Source organism: Eretmochelys imbricata, chromosome 2, assembly GCF_965152235.1.
Source record: "Eretmochelys imbricata isolate rEreImb1 chromosome 2, rEreImb1.hap1, whole genome shotgun sequence".
Taxonomy (NCBI): domain Eukaryota; kingdom Metazoa; phylum Chordata; order Testudines; family Cheloniidae; genus Eretmochelys; species Eretmochelys imbricata.
In genome coordinates, this window is record NC_135573.1 from 29,610,863 (window position 1) to 29,630,049 (window position 19,187).

General features: G+C 43.6%; 1 protein-coding gene across 3 annotated transcripts in view; it reads left to right on the top strand.

Moving 5' to 3' along the window:
* CSMD3 (CUB and Sushi multiple domains 3) overlaps positions 1 to 19,187 on the top strand; it is a 1,168,908-nt gene that overhangs the window by 668,814 nt on the left and 480,907 nt on the right. For all 3 annotated transcript variants that reach the window (XM_077808852.1, XM_077808853.1, XM_077808854.1), the window contains one exon: positions 3,802 to 3,996. In XM_077808852.1, coding sequence (XP_077664978.1) covers positions 3,802 to 3,996 — 195 coding nt within the window. The remainder of the gene's footprint in view (positions 1 to 3,801; positions 3,997 to 19,187) is intronic.

Consider the following 19,187-nt stretch of genomic DNA (forward strand, 5'->3'; position numbering starts at 1 on the left):
TTCTAGGGGTATGTCTACACTACAAAATTAGATCAATTTTATAGAAGTCGATTTTTAGAAATCGATTTTACACAGTTGGTTGCATATGTCCCCACTAAATGCATTAAGTCGACAGAGTGCGTCCTCACTACCGTAGCTAGCATCGACTTATGGAGCTGTGCACTCTGGGTAGCTATTCCACAATTCCCGCAGTCTCTGCCACCCATTGGAATTCTGGGTTAAGCTCCCAATGCCTGATGGGGCAAAAACATTGTCGTGGGTGGTTTGGGGTACATGTCGTCAGTCGCCCCTCCCTCCGTGAAAGCAAAGGCAGACAATCATTTTGAGCCTTTTTTCCATGCCTACGCCATACCACAGCAAGCATGGAGCCAGCACAGATCAGCTTACTGTCACCGCTGCTGGTGTGTCCTGGGGGCTGCTGTCAGCAGATGGTACAGTAGGACTGCTAACCGTCATCATCCGCTGCAACTCTGCTCTCCGGCTCTTGTAAATGAGCTCAGTCTCAGTAGCAAATTTCTCCATGTTGTCGTCATTCACCGCTTCCGCTGCAACTCTCCTCTCCTGGTGCCATGAATCCACCTTGCAGGTCCTCTTGTCGTTCTGTATAAATATCTATTCTCGTGGTATCCGTCATCCACTGCTACCGCTGCAAATCTGCTCTCCTGCAGATGCCATACCACGGCAAGCATGGAGCCCGCTCAGCTCACCGCTGCTGTTGTGAGCATTGTGAACACCTCATGCATTATCTTGCAGTATGTGCAGAACCTGCAAAAGCAGGTGAGGAGGCGACGACAGCACGATCACGATAGTGATGAGGACATGGACACAGACTTCTCTCAAAGCAGGGGCCCTGGCAATTTGGGCATTATGGTAATGGTAATGGGGCAGGTTCCTGCCATGGAATGCCGATTCTGGGCCCGGGAAACAAGCACAGATTGGTTGGACCACATAGTGTTGCAAGTCTGGGATGATTCCCAGTGGCTGCAAAACTTCTGCATGCATAAGGGCACTTTCATGGAACTTTGTGACTTGCTTTCCCCTGTCCTGAAGCGCAAGAATACCAAGATGAGAGTAGCCCTCACAGTTCACGAACGAGTGGCAATAGCCCTGTGGAAGCTTGCAACGCCAGACAGCTACCGGTCAGTCGGGAATCAATTTGAAGTGGGTAAATCTACTGTGGGGGCTGCTATGATGCAAGTAGCCAATGCAATCAAAGATCTGCTGATATCAAAGGTAGTGACTCTGGGAAATGTACAGGTCATAGTGGATGGCTTTGCTGCAATGGGGTTCCCTAACTGTGGTGGGGCGGTAGACGGAATGCATATCCCTATCTTGGGACCTGACCACCTTGGCAGCCAGAACGTAAACCACAAGGGGTACTTTTCAATGGTGCTGCAAACACTGGTGAATCACAAGGGACGTTTCACGGACATCAATGTGGGATGGTCGGGAAAGGTGCATGACGCTCGCATCTTCAGGAACTCTGGTCTGTTTGAACAGCTGCAGGAAGGAATTTTTTTCTGGTCTGGGAAGTAAGTTCCTTCCTGCAGCTGTTCAAACAAACCAAGTGTCCTACCATGGAGGACAGAATAAGGCTGTCCTCCCCAGAAACCTTCTGCAAAGGCTTTTAGAGTACCTCCAGGAGAGCTTCATGGAGATGTCCCTGGAAGATTTCCGCTCTATCCCCAGTCATGTTAACAGACATTTCCAGTAGCTATACTGGCCGTGAATGCATCCCAAGTCTTTAGGGCAAATTATTCATTAAACACACTTGCTTTTAAACCCTGTATTATATTTACAAAGGTACACTCACCAGAGGTGCCTTCTCCGGCATCATGGTCCGAGAGCCTGCCTTGGGAGGGTTGGGAGGGTATTGGCTCCAGTGTGATGAACAGTTCCTGGCTGCCGGGGAGAAGGGATTCTCCGCTTGCCTGCTGTGCGCTATCCTCAACCTCCTCCTCCTCCTCATCTTCCTCATCCACAAAATCCTCATCCCTGTTTCATGAGATTCCCTACTTTCAGGTGTCCACGGATAGTGGTGGGGTAGTGATAGGGGCCCCCCCTAGAATTGCATGCAGCTCATCATAGAAGCAGCATGTATGGGGCTCTGACCATTTGCCTCCTTTGTTTTTTGATAGGCTCACCTGAGCACTTTAATTTTCACGTGGCACTGCTGTGTGTCCCTGTTGTAGCCTCTGTCCATCATGCCCTTGGCGATTTTGGCAAATATACTGGCATTTCATCTTTTGGAATGGAGTTCTGCCTGCACGGATTCTTCTCCCCATACAGCAATCAGATCCAGTACCTCCCGTTCAGTCCATGATGGAGCTGTTTTGCAATTCTGGGACTTCATGGTCACCTGTGCTGATCAGCTCACCACGCTGGCCAAACAGGAAATGAAATTCAAAAGTTCCTGGGGCTTTTCCTGTCTACCTGGCCAGTTGTCATAAATATAAAGGAAAGGGTAACCACCTTTCTGTATACAGTGCTATAAAATCCCCCCTGGCCAGAGGCAAAATCCTCTTACCTGTAAAGGGTTAAGAAGCTCAAGTAACCTAGCTGGCACCTGACCAAGAAGGGGACAAGATACTTTCAAATCTGGGGGGAATGGGGGAAGGCTTTGTCTGTCTGTCTGTCTGTCTGTGTGATACCTCTGCCGGGGACAGATCAAGGAAGCAAGCAATTCAACTCCTGTAGAGTTAGTAAGTAATCTAGCTAGAAAATGCATTAGATTTTCTTTTGTTTTGGCTTGTGAATTTCACTGTGCTGGAGGGAATGTGTATTCCTGTTTTTGTGTCTTTTTGTAACTTAAGGTTTTGCCTAGAGGGATTCTCTATGTTTTGAATCTGACTGCCTGTGAGATTATCCTCCATTGTAATTTCACCAAGGTGCTTCTTTTACCTTTTTTCTTTCTAACAAAGTTCTGTTTCTTTTAAGAGCCTGACTGATTTCTCTATTGTCCTAAGATCCAGGGGTTTGGATCTGTGATCACTTTGTAACCAATTGGTTAGGATATTATTCTCAAACCTCCCAGGAAACGGGGTGTAATGCTTGGGGGACTATTTGGGGGGGATAGGAACTCCAAGTGGTCCTTTCCCTGATTCTTTGTTAAATCACTTGGTGATGGCAGCATACCTCAGCCCAAGAACAAATAGAGATTTGTGCCTTGGGGAAGTTTTAACCTAAGCTGGTACAAATAGGCTTAGGGGGTCTTTCATGCGGGTCCCCACATCTGTACCGCAGAGTTCAGAGTGGGGAAGGAACCATGACACCAGTGCATCTGAGTTGAGAGTGCTGTCCAGAGCAATCACAATGGGATAGCTGGGATAGCTGCCGGAGGTCAATACCGTCGAATTGCATCCACACTACCCCAAGTTCGACCCAGCGCTAAACCCCTCACCGGGGGGGAGTACAGAAATCAATTTTAAGAGCCCTGTAAATCGACAAAGAGGCTTGGTTGTGTGATGGGTGCAGGGTTAAATTGACCTAACGCTACTAAATTTGACCTAAACTTGTAGTGTAGACCAGGGCTAGGTCTTGTACTGGTGTAGCTATTGTAACAAGTCATACCCCTAACCAGCAGAGTTATACCAGTGTAACTTTCCTAGTAACCAAGCCTAAGTTGGATGCATAGAAACTACTGACCCAATTTTTCTAAAAAAGCTGCTGTCATTTCAGCTGGAAACTGCACAATTAGTCTGTAATTTTTTTCCTTTCTATAGAGCCCTAAAAATGTCAACGTATTTGTAAGGCTTTATCACATTCTTTTTTTCCCCTTCCTCTTTTGCTTCTGTTTTAAAGCATTTGGACATAATGAGTGTCCTGATCCTGGAGTTCCAATCAATGCACGGCGTTTTGGTGACAACTTTCAATTAGGGAGTTCAATCTCAGTCATTTGTGAAGAGGGATTTATTAAAACACAAGGAACTGAAACAATTAGTTGTATACTAATGGATGGGAAAGTAATGTGGAGTGGACCTATCCCTAGGTGTGGAGGTACGTGAATTTTTATGCTATTGCTTTTCTATTTAGGTTAATTTATCGTTATTTCTTTACAGTTGTCATAGGGTGAAATTCACACTTCCAAAGACCAGCACAAAGACTATGCATCACTTAAGTCTCACTGAATTTCTGCAAAGGAGTGAATTTCATTCATTCTGAATATTTTCTAATTAGTGCAAAAATAATTACAATTAGTTTCTCTAAGTCAATTTTCTCTAAAATGTATTTGAAGAATTCCTGAGAGAATGCCTTAAATTTTCTTGTTAAAAAAAAAAGGCAGAACAAATATGCTAATAAATTGCAAATATGGTTGATAATAGCTTATGCAAATTGTCTTTAATTTTTTTCCACCTGACAAGTTTCTTATTTTTGAAATACAGTTATTTAATTTTCTTTAAAGAATCAGTTAGTTATTCTTAATACTATTGGTAAAAACAAAAACAAAACTTGCTGAAAGCAGTCTTTGATAGTGATAATAGGTATTTGTTGGTAACATTTAATTTGTTTGATATTTTAACTTTGAGTTAGGATGTTTATGTAGATCCTTAATTTCCCTTTAAAAGAGGTTCCTGAAATGATTGAAATGTGATAATTGTTTCTTTTTGGGGAAAAGACATCAAACCAAGGTTCTGACTACTTGAAACCATTTATATTTTAGTAAATTCTTTGTTAGTGTAAATGCTTAGAATTCCACTGAGGTCAATGAAGCTGCACGCGTTTACACCTGTGGAGAATTTGCACTCTTATTATTTTGAATTGATAGAAATTTTAATAACATGCATGGGTCACTACATTTTTAGTCAGATCTCTACATTATGCCTACTTCCATTTGCCTTAACATTTCAGTTGGATACTGTACTTCTTTACTTTCTGTCCTAAACTTGTGAAGGATCTTGTTGTGAGCTATTAAATATCTGCTAGATTCCACTTCAGAGAGATCTGCATTTCATAGATGGGTAAAATGACTTAAATCCCTTACCTGTCTCACAGGATTATTGGCACTTAATTAGAAAATGTTTATAAAGTGATTTGAGATGCCCAGATTAAAAAACAACAACACTACAGAAATATAAATTATTATTACATGTGGTACCTTGTTCATTTGATGTTGAAATATGTATAGTAAAGAAGCAATGAAATATGGAAGTTGATTATCCTGAAACTCATTCTACAACAACTCCTACCTGAAAAAATCAATATATAAAGCTCCAGAGGCAGAAGGTCTTGACAGTGGTTGAAAGGCAGAGAGGTAACAATTGTAGGAGTCATCGCTGAGCTTCTCTTCTTCCTATGCTCCTATAACAAGATTCTGAAGAAGGCAGAACAAAGTTTCTTGCCAATTATCACACAGTACATGCCCTGAGGAGTAGTTGAAGAAATTTCAAGAACTGTCTCCTGCATCTTTGAGCTTTCACAGTCAGTCTTCAGACTAGATACAGTCCAGAGAATGTGTAGGTAGACAGTTTCCCTTTAGATGAGCAGAGCAAATGGACATAAATAGAAGTCATGAAAATAATGTGGGATCTATTGATGGTCATTGATACAACTATCAACTGACTCAACTATCAACCTTGCCAGGGTGGATGGAGTGACCTTCAGGGTATTTTGTTCATTTCTCTCAGACAGATCTCAGAGGTATTGCTCAGTTTCCCCAAAGTTCTTTTCTCTATGCAGGACTCTGTCCTGTCCCTTTTTTAATTTAAATAATATATTTGTCTGGTGTGGGAAACTGTGAGAAGTTCTGAGCTTTGATGCTAAGAATACCCTGACAAATTCCTGTTCCGCATCTCTGAAACCTAGCACAGACAGTGTCATTACCAAGTTAGCCAATGTCTAGGAGAAATAAATGGCTAGATGGAAAAACAGCTGGTTCAAGATCAACCAGCAGAGGATGTGACTTCACCCTTTGATGAAGGCTTCCGCTCTCCAACATTCTAGGTGTTGCAGTATCTGGGTCCAAATGGTTTTGTCACTGTTCTTGGGCAACCAAACAGCAACACTATTCAGACTTCCCTTGCTATCTTCATTTGGGCCTAAAATTGTGTCTTTTCTTTTGGAGGTGGACTTAGCAACAGGCAGTAGTGGTCCAGGTACTTTTCTTGGGTTTCAAGGCTGCTTCAACATGCAGCCGTCTACTGCCTAGATCAGCTAAACCAACAAGTTCATGTCATTCAGTGCTTTGTGTGCTGTATGCTTACTCCCTATCAGATTCGAGATCTGCCTTGAGGTAGGGGTTTTGATATTTAAAGCAAGTTATAAACTGCTACTCACAGCAATATCTCTATTCCAGAATGTTAGCCTCAGCAACAGAATTCCCTCCTGATGAAGATGATGAACCCAAGTTTTGTCATCTTTACAATACCATGCTATACATATTTCCTTGTACCAGTCTGTCTCTGCTAACAGTAGCCACAGAAATAGCATAGTGGCCTAGCTACCTTTCACAGGTTGAACTACAGTCTTGTTGAAGAAAACATATCTGATTCAGGAAATGACTTAATGTGTTTCACTGACTCCGGTTCTCAGTAATTTGAAAATTAGGGTATTTATTTAGGTGTCTAAACTTTGACTTGGGATGTTATCTTTAGGCACTTATTTTTAAAAATCTTAACCTATATCTTCATTATATAGAAAGCCTTCTAACAAATTTTAATGGGATTACATACACTAACGTGAGACCCTACATTGTAAGTGTTGTCTTACACTTTCAAACAATTTTCCCTTGTTTTATAGCTTTATTGTTTCAAGAGTTGCAGTCTAAATAAGACTAGCAATCTGATTTTGTGTGCGGGAGAACTGTTTTTCCAGTGCCTTAAATTGATTTGTTTTGCTATCATTTTGCATTCAGTTTACACTTTCCATGACAAAATAGTCAGGAATATCACCTGTATACAAATGGATTAGTTGTATTAGTTAAAGTTAAGCATATGTTTAGGGCTTTGCTGTCTAGGAATGAATTACTCAATCAGGACCTGAGAGCACTTCCTGGGGCACTGAATAGTCAGTTTAGCAGTATAAACAACAAGAGAGCAGGCAGTAGTAAATGGAAGACATTAACAAACCTAAGTCTCTATTCTACTTTTATATCCTCTTTCTTTTCAACATACAGATAATTTCTCTTCTCTCCTTCCCCTTGTCTTCTTGGGTTTTTATTCGCTTGCCCTCCCTGCTTCTTCCTTTTCCTTCTGTTTCTCTCTTCTCTGTCTTCTCCATTTCTCTCTTTTTCCCCCCAAACGCTGATATCTTTGTTTCTGAAGAATATGCTTGAATGCAGAATACCATATAGTCTGTATAAAGTGGTCTTCTCAGCAGCAGTAAAGAAGGCTACCAAAGCTGATGGAAAACAATATGTGCATAATGTACTTTTTTCTTTATTTCTATGAATCTGTCCAGTCGGTTTTACATACTGTATAACTTTTTGTAATACCTACTAACCTTGAAAAGTTTATTAACTTTAACATTGTCAGGAACCATTGTAATTCTTGGATTATGTTAATCACACACAAAGCAATAATGCCACACTGATGTACTTTGTAGTTCATGGAGCTGGATGAAATTGCTAATGAAAATTAAAAGTTGAATATTCACAGTCATATTGAGAAGCTAAATTAATCTGGGAACACCTCAAAATATCCAACCATGCACAAGGAAGACTGATGAAAGGAAAATCTTAGCCACTAATTGGAACATATAGTTGCATTCTGAATGGTAGGATTAGGATTTATTCACTAGTTGCAGAATTAGACATATTTTTAAAAAATGAAGATATAGATTTAAAAAAAAAACACAAAAAGAGGACCTTTATAAAGCAGAATTTTGTACCCAGTAGTCCTGCTGGTCTGGAGGTATATAATTGGCCAGAGGTTTTTTTTTTTTTTTTTTAAATCAGTGTTCATTATTAATCAGTTCTGCGCAATTAACTCTCCAAATGAATATCTTTATTTCATACAGGATGAAATCCACTCCACTTGCCTAAATCCCAAATAAGTCACACTCTATCCAGGTGAAGGGTAGCATAGCTAGGAACTCAATTCCACTTCTAAATCAGATTCAGGGAATTGGGCTGCTTTCAGGCTCCCTTTCCCTTTAGCTACCTGTCTGCTATTTCAATCTGTATAATCTAGAACAGGGGTCTCAAACTCAAATGACCACAAGGGCCACATGAAGACTAGTACATTGGCCCAACGGCCGCACTGACCACCACCTCACCGCTGCCCCGGCCCTGCCCCCATTCCAACCCCTTCCCTGAAATCCCCACCCCAATTCCACCTCCTCCCTGCCCCCAGGGGGTGCAGGAGGGCTGCAGGGTGCGGCAGGGGGCTCAGGGCAGGGGGTTGGGGTGCACGGTGGGGCAGGGGGTCAGGGTGCAGCAGGCGGCTCAGGGCAAGGGGTTGGGGTGCAGGAGGTGTATGGGGTGCGAAGGGGGCTCAGGGCAGGTGGTTGGGGTGCAGGAGGGGTGCAGCAGGGGGCTTAAGGCAGGGGGGTCAGGGTGCAGGAGGGGTGTGGGGTGCAACAGGGGACTCAGGGCAGGGGGTTCGGCTGCAGGAGTGGGGGTGGGTCCGGACTGGTGTGCACCGGGGGCAGGGCAGGCTCCGGGAAGTGGACGGGACCTGCAGGAGGGGGGGCACAGGGGTCTGTGTGTTGCTGTGAACACTCCTCCAGGTACCTCCCCCAAAGCTCCCATTGGCTGCGCTTCCCCGTTTCCGGCCAATGGGAGCTTCGGAGGAGGTACCTGGAGGAGCGGCCAGGGCAACCCACAGACCCCTGTGCCCCACCCCCCCTCAGGTCCCAGCCACTTCCCGGAGTGGTTCGGGGGCAGGGCAGGCAGGCAGACAGGAAGGGAACCTGCCCTGCCCTTCCCCAGGTGCACGCAGGGCCGGAGCTGCTGTAGGTAAATGCTGGGGGGTGCGGGGGTGCCACGGGGGGCTGGTGGGCCACAGAAAATAACCCTGTGGGCCACGTGTTTGAGACTCCGATCTAGAATCACAACTACAGCTCAGCCATGCCCATTGTGAAGAGGGTTGGGACCACTAGATATGTGTAAACATATACCCCATGCTGCATCACAGCCCCTTCAGCCAGTCTGCATGGAGCTCATGTGGAGACCCTTTCTATGATTTGGATGGTGTGCTGGCACACCTGGGTGGCAGCTCCATTTATGATCCTCCTGTATAGCCCAGATGCAGGACTTAAGTGGTACAGGGAGGGTTCCCTGCTTCTCCATACCAAAGAGAAATAGTATCTTGAAAAAGAATCTGATGTTATGAACTATGGAGTCTGCATAGAATCAGCAGTCAGATCTGGTCCCCAAATAAGTACCAATTGTGAGCACCTGTGAGCATTAGGCTTTCCTCGTGCCCATATATAGAGTTCCTGGCTTACGGTTTCTTGAGTACCGTTACATTCATGGCACACACATATAGAGAAGTTAGATAAAAAACATAAATTTCTCTTGCTGAAAGATTGCAGCATAATACTACTTTATATTCCGAACAATAACAGAGAGGAACCCTAAAAGAGAGAGACAAAATAGGCTGTTCCCTAAAATGGTGGGACAGATCAACTCACTTTACTCTAGGCTGTCTCTCTGCAGACTGTCTGCTTCTTGACTCAGAACACATACTTCCCCGTAGGCTGCAAGCAGCAGCAGGACAAAAAACAAAACCTGAAATTTAAAGTGACAGCTTACAGTTTTAACACAGTTTTCAATACACCACAATTTCCATATATGGAAATAACTTGGAATGACATTGTGGGAACTCAGAGCATGTTCAGAGACTCCTGTTTGATATTTCATGTGGGCTCTCCTATGACTAAGAGATGTTTGGCTGATGGCTGCTTCTAGTTATAATATATTTCCAATATTTTAATTTTACCTGGCTGATGACAGGAATAGATGTCAGTCAGCCACAAAAGGGGGTTTAAAGAAGCAACAAGCCCTAAAACTTAGTATAAAGGAGGATGGAGAAATGACCCCATTGGCGAGTTTACTAGAATATTTTATTTTTAAAAGTTAGGCATTTGATGATAAGCCTAGTACCTCTCTGTAGATGTGACTATGAAGGACTCCTGGGTCTTGGAGTTCAGAACACAGTGGTCGATTTTAAATTAAAAAAAAAAAAAATGGAATCCTGCACTGCAGGCATGAGAAAGAGCCATATGCAAGGGGGGGGGGGAGGGGAGAGAGAGAGAGAGAGAGAGAGAATAACATTTTTTAAATGCCTTTATTATTCTCAGCTTCCAAACATGAAAATAAATTACTTTGAATGTATGGAACTAGATACTATACTAATACTATACTAAAAACTATACAACACTATACCATATTGTACTAAAAATACAATGGATAACAATAGGTATTCCCTGTGTGGTTTAGAGCTAATCCTTAGATTGAAGTTAAAATTTACAAGAAACTTTTTTTTTTTTTTTTGTTAAATGAGAAAATGCTGATTTGCACAAGTGTGACAAAGTTGAATTCTTACTGTGGTAATACACTGACTCAAGATAATACCATCTGGTGTTATTTTTGTTGATTTATTTTTCAGTTTATAGGCTCCATATGTGTTATGAATATGCATGCATGGTAATATGCACTAAAATGTAGTAAAAATTCAAGATAGTGTTAACCCTTTGATTGTTGATGTCCTTAGGCATTTAAATGACACACTGTTTTGGCTGAGAAAGTAGAAAGAGGAAGGCAGCATAAGGTTTAGGGTCTAAACATAAGGAGTCAACTCTTTATCACTAGGAGTAAAACTGCAATGCAGTAATAAAATAATTGAAAATTAAAGACTAAAAATTATTTAGGAACAGGTCTCAAAACTGTGTAATTTTGAACTTAGTACAGAATTTACAAAATGCTTTTGCTCATCAAGAAACTATTTTACCTTTGTTAGACTCATTTAATTACATTATAGTGTTTAGGGTTTGTATCCTGCTGCAGCTGGAACCTTTGTCATTGACATACAAAAAAGATAGGGTCCTATGTTCTTCAAAACATAAAATGTCTTTTTGACTGTAGTTCATAATTTTAGCATGGGAACTTTCCAATTTCTTTAGGAACATTAGAATATAAACATAAGCATCATGCCTTATGGCCTCCAATTCTTGAGTTATAAAGAACAATATACCTCCTTTATGGTGAAGAGATCAAGAAAGTGCTAGAATCTTTGAAAAACTTTTACAAAACAGAGCTGTGTAAGTTAATATGTATCATGTCATCTAATCATGAAAAATATGTAACTTATAAGGAGCATGACTAGAAATAATCACTGCACAGATATCAAAAACTATGGGCACGGATGAGGGAAGAAGGAAAACACTGCATTGCTACACATGTGGCAGAATCTTAGTAGACAGCCAAGACCTATAAAAATGTGCAACAAGACTTTCCAATCCCTTGGCAGTATAAAACGAAATGCCGCATTCTCCACTTTTGTGGATGGCGCTGCCTGCATAAATATTCACTGAAACAGTAATATTTTGGCACAGTATGGTGCAGCTTGTTTTCTGCTAATGAGTTTACTTCTGTCTGTCTTATCTAATTAGGTACTAATATGACCTCAATCACCATATTATATGAGAGCTTTCCGGTAATTAAAAATAAGAATAAGAGTAATAATCTATGTATTTCTTTTCCAGACTGTAGGTGAAACAGCTTAATTAGTTCATAGGTCATTTGTTTTCTTGGTGTATATGGTGTAACTAATTATTGCTCACTGCAGCATTAATTTACTATAAGTTTTCCTTAGTAGCTTAGGGTCGCAGCCAACTCACAATGTAATCAGTGAATGTCTTTCCATTGACTTCAGTACAAATTAAATCGAACCCTTAATTAAAATCTAGCATAAATACTGTATGATTTTAGCTATGTCCATATTCCTCCCAAGTTACCTCAAACCACTTCCTGTCTTTTGTTTTGGAAGTGCCTACGGAAACATCCTACTAACAAGTCATAAGTTTTAGCTTATGAGTAGAAAAGTAAGAGGCAGGTTTAGTTGCTGCATTTTTCAGCAAATCATGCAAGCTGTACAGCAGGGGTCTCCAAACTTTATGAGAGGAGGACCATATTAGATTTTTGAAGGAGCTTTACGGGCCGAAGCGACTGTGAAAGAAATTAAATATATCCAAAATATATGCAAAATTGTTAAAAAAACACTATTCTACTGTGTCAGTGTTGCATTAAATTCTAAATCAGGTATAAAAGTTAGTCGATGCAGGGGCTGTAAGTTGGCTCCCCTTTTTGGGTCTGCTCTGCCCCGTGCCTGCTCCCTTCTCCCTCTAGGCGTGCCCACTCTGCTGAAGAAAATGACAAAGGATTGAAAGTTTGGCTGTACTTTGGTAAGGGAAGCTCCAGGTTCCCATTGTTGGTCGGGACTGTTTGGTTCTGTTAGTGCTGTAGTTAAAATTTAACCATTATGAAATTGTTAATTTCCATCTTCTTTACTCCATTTATTGGAGATGTAATTAAGCATCTGGCTTGTATTTTTACTTTAAGGCAGGGGTCCATGCCTGCTCGGCTGCAGCAGCAACTCTCCCCTAAGTTGGCTCCCCTTTTGAGGGGACACTGGCTCCCAGGGGCACTCACCCCTCCGCACAGCTCAGCTAAACTACTCCCCCCAGCACCCACGCGAGCTGCTGCCGGCAGCCCCTCCCCCTGCCTGCTCGGCATGCCTACTCAGCTGCAGCCTGCCTGTTTGCTTCTCCCTCTACCTGCTCGGCTGCAGCAATGACTCCCCCATAAGTTGGCTCCCCTTTTGGGGGGACACTGGCTCCCAGAGGCACTCACCCCTCTGCACAGCTCAGCTGTGCTGCCTCCCCGCGTGAGCTGCTGCCAGCGGCCCCTCCCCCTGCCTGCTCGGCGTGCCTACTCAACTGTTCGCTTCTCCCCTGTTGGTTGGAGGGCCGGACAAATGGAAGCCCCGGGCCGGTCCGATCCGCAGGCCGTAGGTTCGAGACCCCTGCTATAGAGCATTCAACAACATTTTTTGCTACATTTTGCTCACTGAAAACTTTATTCAGCAAAAAAAAAAACTAAATAAGAGATCAAACATGTGTATATATGATTGGCCCAGAAGGACATTTATTTATACACGTGTTCTGGGTCAAACAAGAAAAGTTGTGAATACTGATTTTGGTGGTGGAAAGCTCACCCTTCATTTTACAAAGTTCACATTTCAGTGTTGGATTATTCTTCTCTCCATTTAAACTCCCTACTGGGGCATAAGGGATAGTGGATAGCATAATATATGGCCATTGTAGACTCAAGAAAAGGCCAGTCAAGCCAGAGCAGATGATATTTGTTCTGTGTTGACAATAGCTCGGTAGGAACCCACTCCACATTGCCTGAACGTGCATGGTGAAATCTCACAAGGTCATTTGAAGAATCAGTTTAGGAAAGTGGCCTACAGAGGGTAAGTAATGAGGTATAAGGTTTAAGTAAAGGGATTCTCCTTCAGAAAATATGATTAGCCCCTGAGGATGCAGATCTTAGGAAGCTTTTGAAGCTCATGGAAGCAAATTTTGGCTAGATCAAACCCTTAATTAGCAACTTATCAAGAAGGTTGCTAAATAACAGTAAATCTATCACTTGTTTATAGTTCTGTTGGCCCCAAGAATAATGTGAACATGTTCACTGGAACAAACAAAAAATTCAGTTAACTAAATGTTTACTTAAACAAATTGTATTTACCTAAGGACTTTGTAAATTTCCCCCTCCCCCCGAGTCTGGCTGTTTATGCTGTATTTTAACTTTAGTAAAAGTGCAAGATTCCAACCCTTAGCAATCAAACTACCCAGGTTTATACACAGATTTCCCCAGGGTATTGACATATAAGTGTGAGGTTAATTGTTGCTTGATCACCTCCACAGCTCTTCTGGCAAAAACCCCCTTACATAATTCGTTCAGCTTTCATTTATGCAATACAGCTAGAAGGACTAGGACAGGTTTATTTTGACATTTTTTATTAAATAATATAAATTTGGGTTTTATTACTGAAGAGCCTCCTAAGAGCTATACTGAGCATTTGTCCTCAGCCCTGAGTTTTCACTGCAATACAGGTATACTATGCAAAAGGGGATGCACAGGAAAGGGATTCTGATCCAGAGAGTTACAGGTCGTTCACTCTGGGATGAAATAATTTACTGTAGTTCTGGAAAAAAGGTACAGCTTTCTTCCCCCCTGGCACTCGGTGAGTTCTTCTGGATGATGTGTTCTGGAAGCTTGTGTAAGCTTGTCTACTTGCTTGTGCAAGCCACTGGTCAGCAGGTGTTGTGTGCCCCTCTGTGCCTCACCTACAGAAGATGTGAATAAGATTGGTAGAAAATTTTCCATCAAAGCTGTTTTACAACAGAAGATTGGGTTTTTGTGAAGTTTTTCATCAAAACATTTAACTTTTTGTTGGGGAAAAAAATCGGTTTTATTTTTTTTCCAACCACACGTTGACATTTTCTGTAAACAAACAAAAATATATCTTGACCAGCTCTAAATGTGAGTCTGGGGCAGCCACCAGCTTCAGAGTTTGGCTCTTTAATTCATGCTGTAGAGACACAAAGAGAACTTAGGCATCTAACTGCCACATCAAGTGCCTACAGTGCAGCATTTAGGCACCACTGGCATTCACAAAACCACCCCTCAGCGGCCACCTATTCCTGTAGGTGACTAAAATCTCTAAGCACATAAGTTTCCACTGGCAAAATCTCTAGGCACCTCAATTTTTGCTGATGGGTGTGCACAAAGCCACCTAACAGTGTTGAGCAGCTCAGCATCTAACTGAGCTGAACCCCTGTGGGATTCACAAATTAGGCATTGACTTGGACCCAGTGGCAAAGTGAGAACAGATATGCATGGAATTAAGTGGCATTCTGCAACCTTTATTACACTTTAACACAGGGGAGGGCTGCTACCTGCCCATCACTCATACATTCCTATAATAAGCACTTACTTGGTTCCAGTGCAGGAGTTACAGGGCTCCTTACTATATAACTCAAATCTAGTGTCAGGGTTACAGGGCTCCTTACCATATAATTTATAACACAAGATAGGCTCTCCCCAGGATTCAGCTCTGAGTTGTAGCACTGTCCCTCCCCTCCCCACCACCCCCCACAAGGGGCAAAGAGAGGGTGCAATAGGGTGGGGACCTTGGCCCGCAAGGGCCACAAGGTCTCATCCTATCACATGACCCCAAGGCCCAACACCAAAATCCAGGGTCTGTTACGTTTGGGAACCGTTCACGTTCAGTCTCTTACCCTCACAGGAAACTGGCGACAGGGGGCACCAGCAACTTGTATGGTTGCTTCCCACCCAAAACACGCCACCTGGTATCAGAACACCCGCCCAATCCAGGCCTGCACATGCTGTAGCCGTATGTCAGGCACATCCATTTGACAGGTGTACGCCATCATCCCTGACAACCTCCAGCCGATTGTAACGGATGTCCCTATGCGTTGTCACTGAACCCTTATCCAGGAATATCTTGGTGACCTCCTTATTTACTTTCTTTCTAGCCTTGTCCATATGGCCTGGGTCTGCTCCACGTCCTTGCCTGTCAGTGAGTGCAGAAGTGGCATGAGCTGATCCCACTCCATGCCTCTCCTGGATGCAAACAGCTTCAGCTCAAAGCTCAGCTGAGATATGGCTGCCATTCTGGCTGCTCTCTTGAGGGCTCAATGCACTATACAGTGCCCACAAATCCAAACATTGCATATGCCCTGGGTAGCTTCTGAAACAAACAAGCACATTGGGTTAGTTACATTTTGCCATTCCCTGATATATTTTCATTGGTACAGATGCAAATCCTATAACACCTTGATTTTCAGGGCCATATAGTGTTCACCTGCTGCAGACAAAAACCCCTCTGCAGCCACTGACATCGCTGTGCTGATACTGAAGGAATGAGTACCAAATTTATATGAGTCAAGGTTTTCTCAGTACCATGCTGAATTGGTACCTTGACAGGAAGCTACCATCACCGTGTGTGAGCAGCAGGCCTGGCTGCAGGCTCTGGAATTTTAGTGAGGCTCTTATTGCCTCTAAAGGGCACAAGCACTTGTCTGCACATTGCTTCACTGCCTCATAAGCCCCTCTTCACTTCTGGTTTCTTTGAGTACCTTAAGTGCAGAGACACCACTCCTGTAGATAGTTGCACATCTCTTAGGTTTAATGCATGCTGGGACCTGTCCACAGCTGCCATAGGCACCAGTTCAGTCACTCTCAAAGCACTAAAGAAGGCAACAACAAATGCCGCCTTAAATAACTTGGCCCCCCTCCCATAGCTACAGCCTCAGCCGAGCCTTTGACAGCACTATCAGGGCTTCCAGTGTTATGGGTAACCTGCGATCCCACTGACACACACAATCCTCCTGGACCACCCTTTTAAAAGTTTCTGTACTGTGAAATGCCTGCACAGGTCTGGGATACGCCTAACCTACTCCAGGAGGACTGGCCCACTAGTTGGCTAGAAATGGGCCCACCCACAGAGAGTCAGAGGCACCACATATTGCACCACCTGGTGTGTATATATTGGTCACCCACAATGAAGTCCAGCCTGTGCCCTAAATTCTACAAACTCTGACTGGCTGGCCTTGTAGGAATTTAGTCTGCAGGGGAACTGAGTCCTTGACTAGTCCCATAGCTGTCATGAGCTAAGATTCCAGAGTTGTTGGGGCATTGCCCATGGATCTCTGCTGGCCAGCAGGATGAGTTCCCAGAATCTGCCACCTTGAAATTGAGAAAGCATCGGCAACATGACTATCTACTCCCTGGACATTCACTTCATGAACAAGGATGTTAAACCACAGGCAGCTTTCAATGAAGGCCCTGACCGGCCTCGTTACTTGAGCAGTCTTAGCCGACTGTCTATTTACAATATGGACAACAGATTGGGTTGTAACACCCGAAACAGCCTTACTTGTATTGAATGTTTTCTCCCCAACTAGTGACTGCCACCTGTATAGGGGAAAAAAACCTAGAGGAAGGTGATGTCCCCTGTAATACCGTGAGCCACCCAGCTTCTGGCTACTTCTGTGCACACCACTCACCTTGAAAGTAAATCCCCAAACCTATACCTTCTGAGGCATTGGATTGTACCTGCAACTCAATCTTGAGAAAATAGCCTGAACACATATTGAGACCCTTTAACCCTTCTGGGAATCTTTCCCACACTTCAAAGACTTCCTACATTTTCCTTGTCATTCTGCTAAAATAGTGTGGGGTTCATTCTAGAGGGGGCAGATGCCAGATGAGCACAAAATGCCTGAACAGGAGCCACCACCCAGCATGCCAAATTTAGATGCTCCATCACCCCCTGTAGTTCCCTCAGAGTAATTTTCTTTGCCATTTTGAGATCTCCTGTCAGTGGCCTGGCCAATTCCATCTTCTCTGTAGGCAACCTAGAAACCCTGAATTTATGTCCAGTTCGATGTCCAGGTGTGTTAAACTTTAGGTGGGGCCTTCTGTTTTTTCTATGGTGAAGAGGAGCTTAAGGCACTTGGCTAGGTTCTGAAATTCCTGAAGCATGTATTCACCGTTGCTTGTTCCTAATCTTCCTGCACATGAGAAGACATCAAGATTGTCATGAGACTGACTTACATCACATAATGCTCCATCGCGCAGTCCAACATGGAGATGCATCTTTCCAAAGTGGTACATGACACTGAGTACCCCATGGCATGGACTTATCAAAATGGTAGCGGTCTTTAAACTGAAATCCAAGCAAGTTAAAGTCCCTGGGATGCACTGGAAGCAAGTGGAATACAATTGATGTCGCATTTTGCCAACATTGCCCCAGGGCCATACGCCCTATCCATGACTACTGGAGCATCAAATGATGAGTATCTCACCGAACACAGCTGGGGTCAATATAATCATTTTACCGATGAGCATGGGGGTCGTACAGGTGATGGATAAGCTTATATTCCCCCTTTACCTTCTTTGGTACCACACCCAGGGGTCATGTACAATTCTGGCATTGGAATGTATGGGAAGGGACTTGCCACTTTCTCTGCTGCCATTTCCCATTTGCCCTTTTTCTATGCTTGTAGCCTTTAGAGGACTTCAAGTTCTCAGCCCAAGAGCCGAACCTCACACCCTCATATGGGATTTGAAAAGAGGCCAAAAATCTATTCCATAAATAAACTATGGCTTTTTTCCCCTATGGAGTAGTCCAGTAACAAATTCCATAACCCTGTATCTTAATTGGAGAACGAGCCTTTTCTCTGGTTACTGCCTCCCCATGTAGCATCCTTTGAAGCACTGGGACCTTGCAGATTCTCTTTCCTCCAGCCCTGGTGGAACTGCCCTTCACCCCCATAACAGGAGAGTGTATTATGCTGACTCCCCATACATCCTACAGCAGTACTTGTACCTGCCTTTGGTACAAAAAAACCTTTCCTATCATCAGTTCAAAGTACACACTGACTTTCATACGCATATTTTGAAAATGAGGTTTTGTAACTCACAGCCCACTGTCTGTGAATGCCAGCTGGGCAGCGTGATAAGGAGTCAGACCTCCAGCCAAAGTTCCTGGTTTATTTTATTCCAGTCTCCTCTGCCACCCTCTATCTAAATTCTCTGTCATACCTTAACCGTGTTACCCCACCATATGTAGCATAAGGCCTCACTATGAAATCCTCATAGTTGAGGAAGGAAATATACCTCTCAGGGCTTCTCATACACAACATACTTGCATAAATGCAAAAAGCTGCCAACCAGTTCAAGAGTTTGTGGGACAAAGGATGCGTGAGAGCAGTTTCCTTCGAGCTGGTTCTGGCAGGGCAGCGCAACCCAGGAACGCAGAGCCAGGACCGTCCCCAGCAGCCATAGCAGGGAGAGTGGAGGGGGGCATGACAACAAACCCAGCTCCAGGAGGGTCATCCTGTGGCCTCTAGGCTTCCCCCTGCCAACAAGTTCAGGGATGAGGGAGAGGAGGCCATGGTTCCAGCTTTGACCAGGGCTACCCCCTCCCACTCAAGCACGGAATTGGTTCCTATGGGGACTCCTTCTCAAATAGCAGGCAGAGCCTGCATGTGGTGGAGCAAAGAGATACAACTCCTGCAATGGTGCAGACACCCCACACACACCAGTGCAGACCCTCTGTCCCTGGGGAGAGAGGCACCATAATCCTTACTAGCCTCCTTCTGCATCTTGAAGATTATTGTTGCAGCTGCTGGAAGCTGGTGAGTAACCC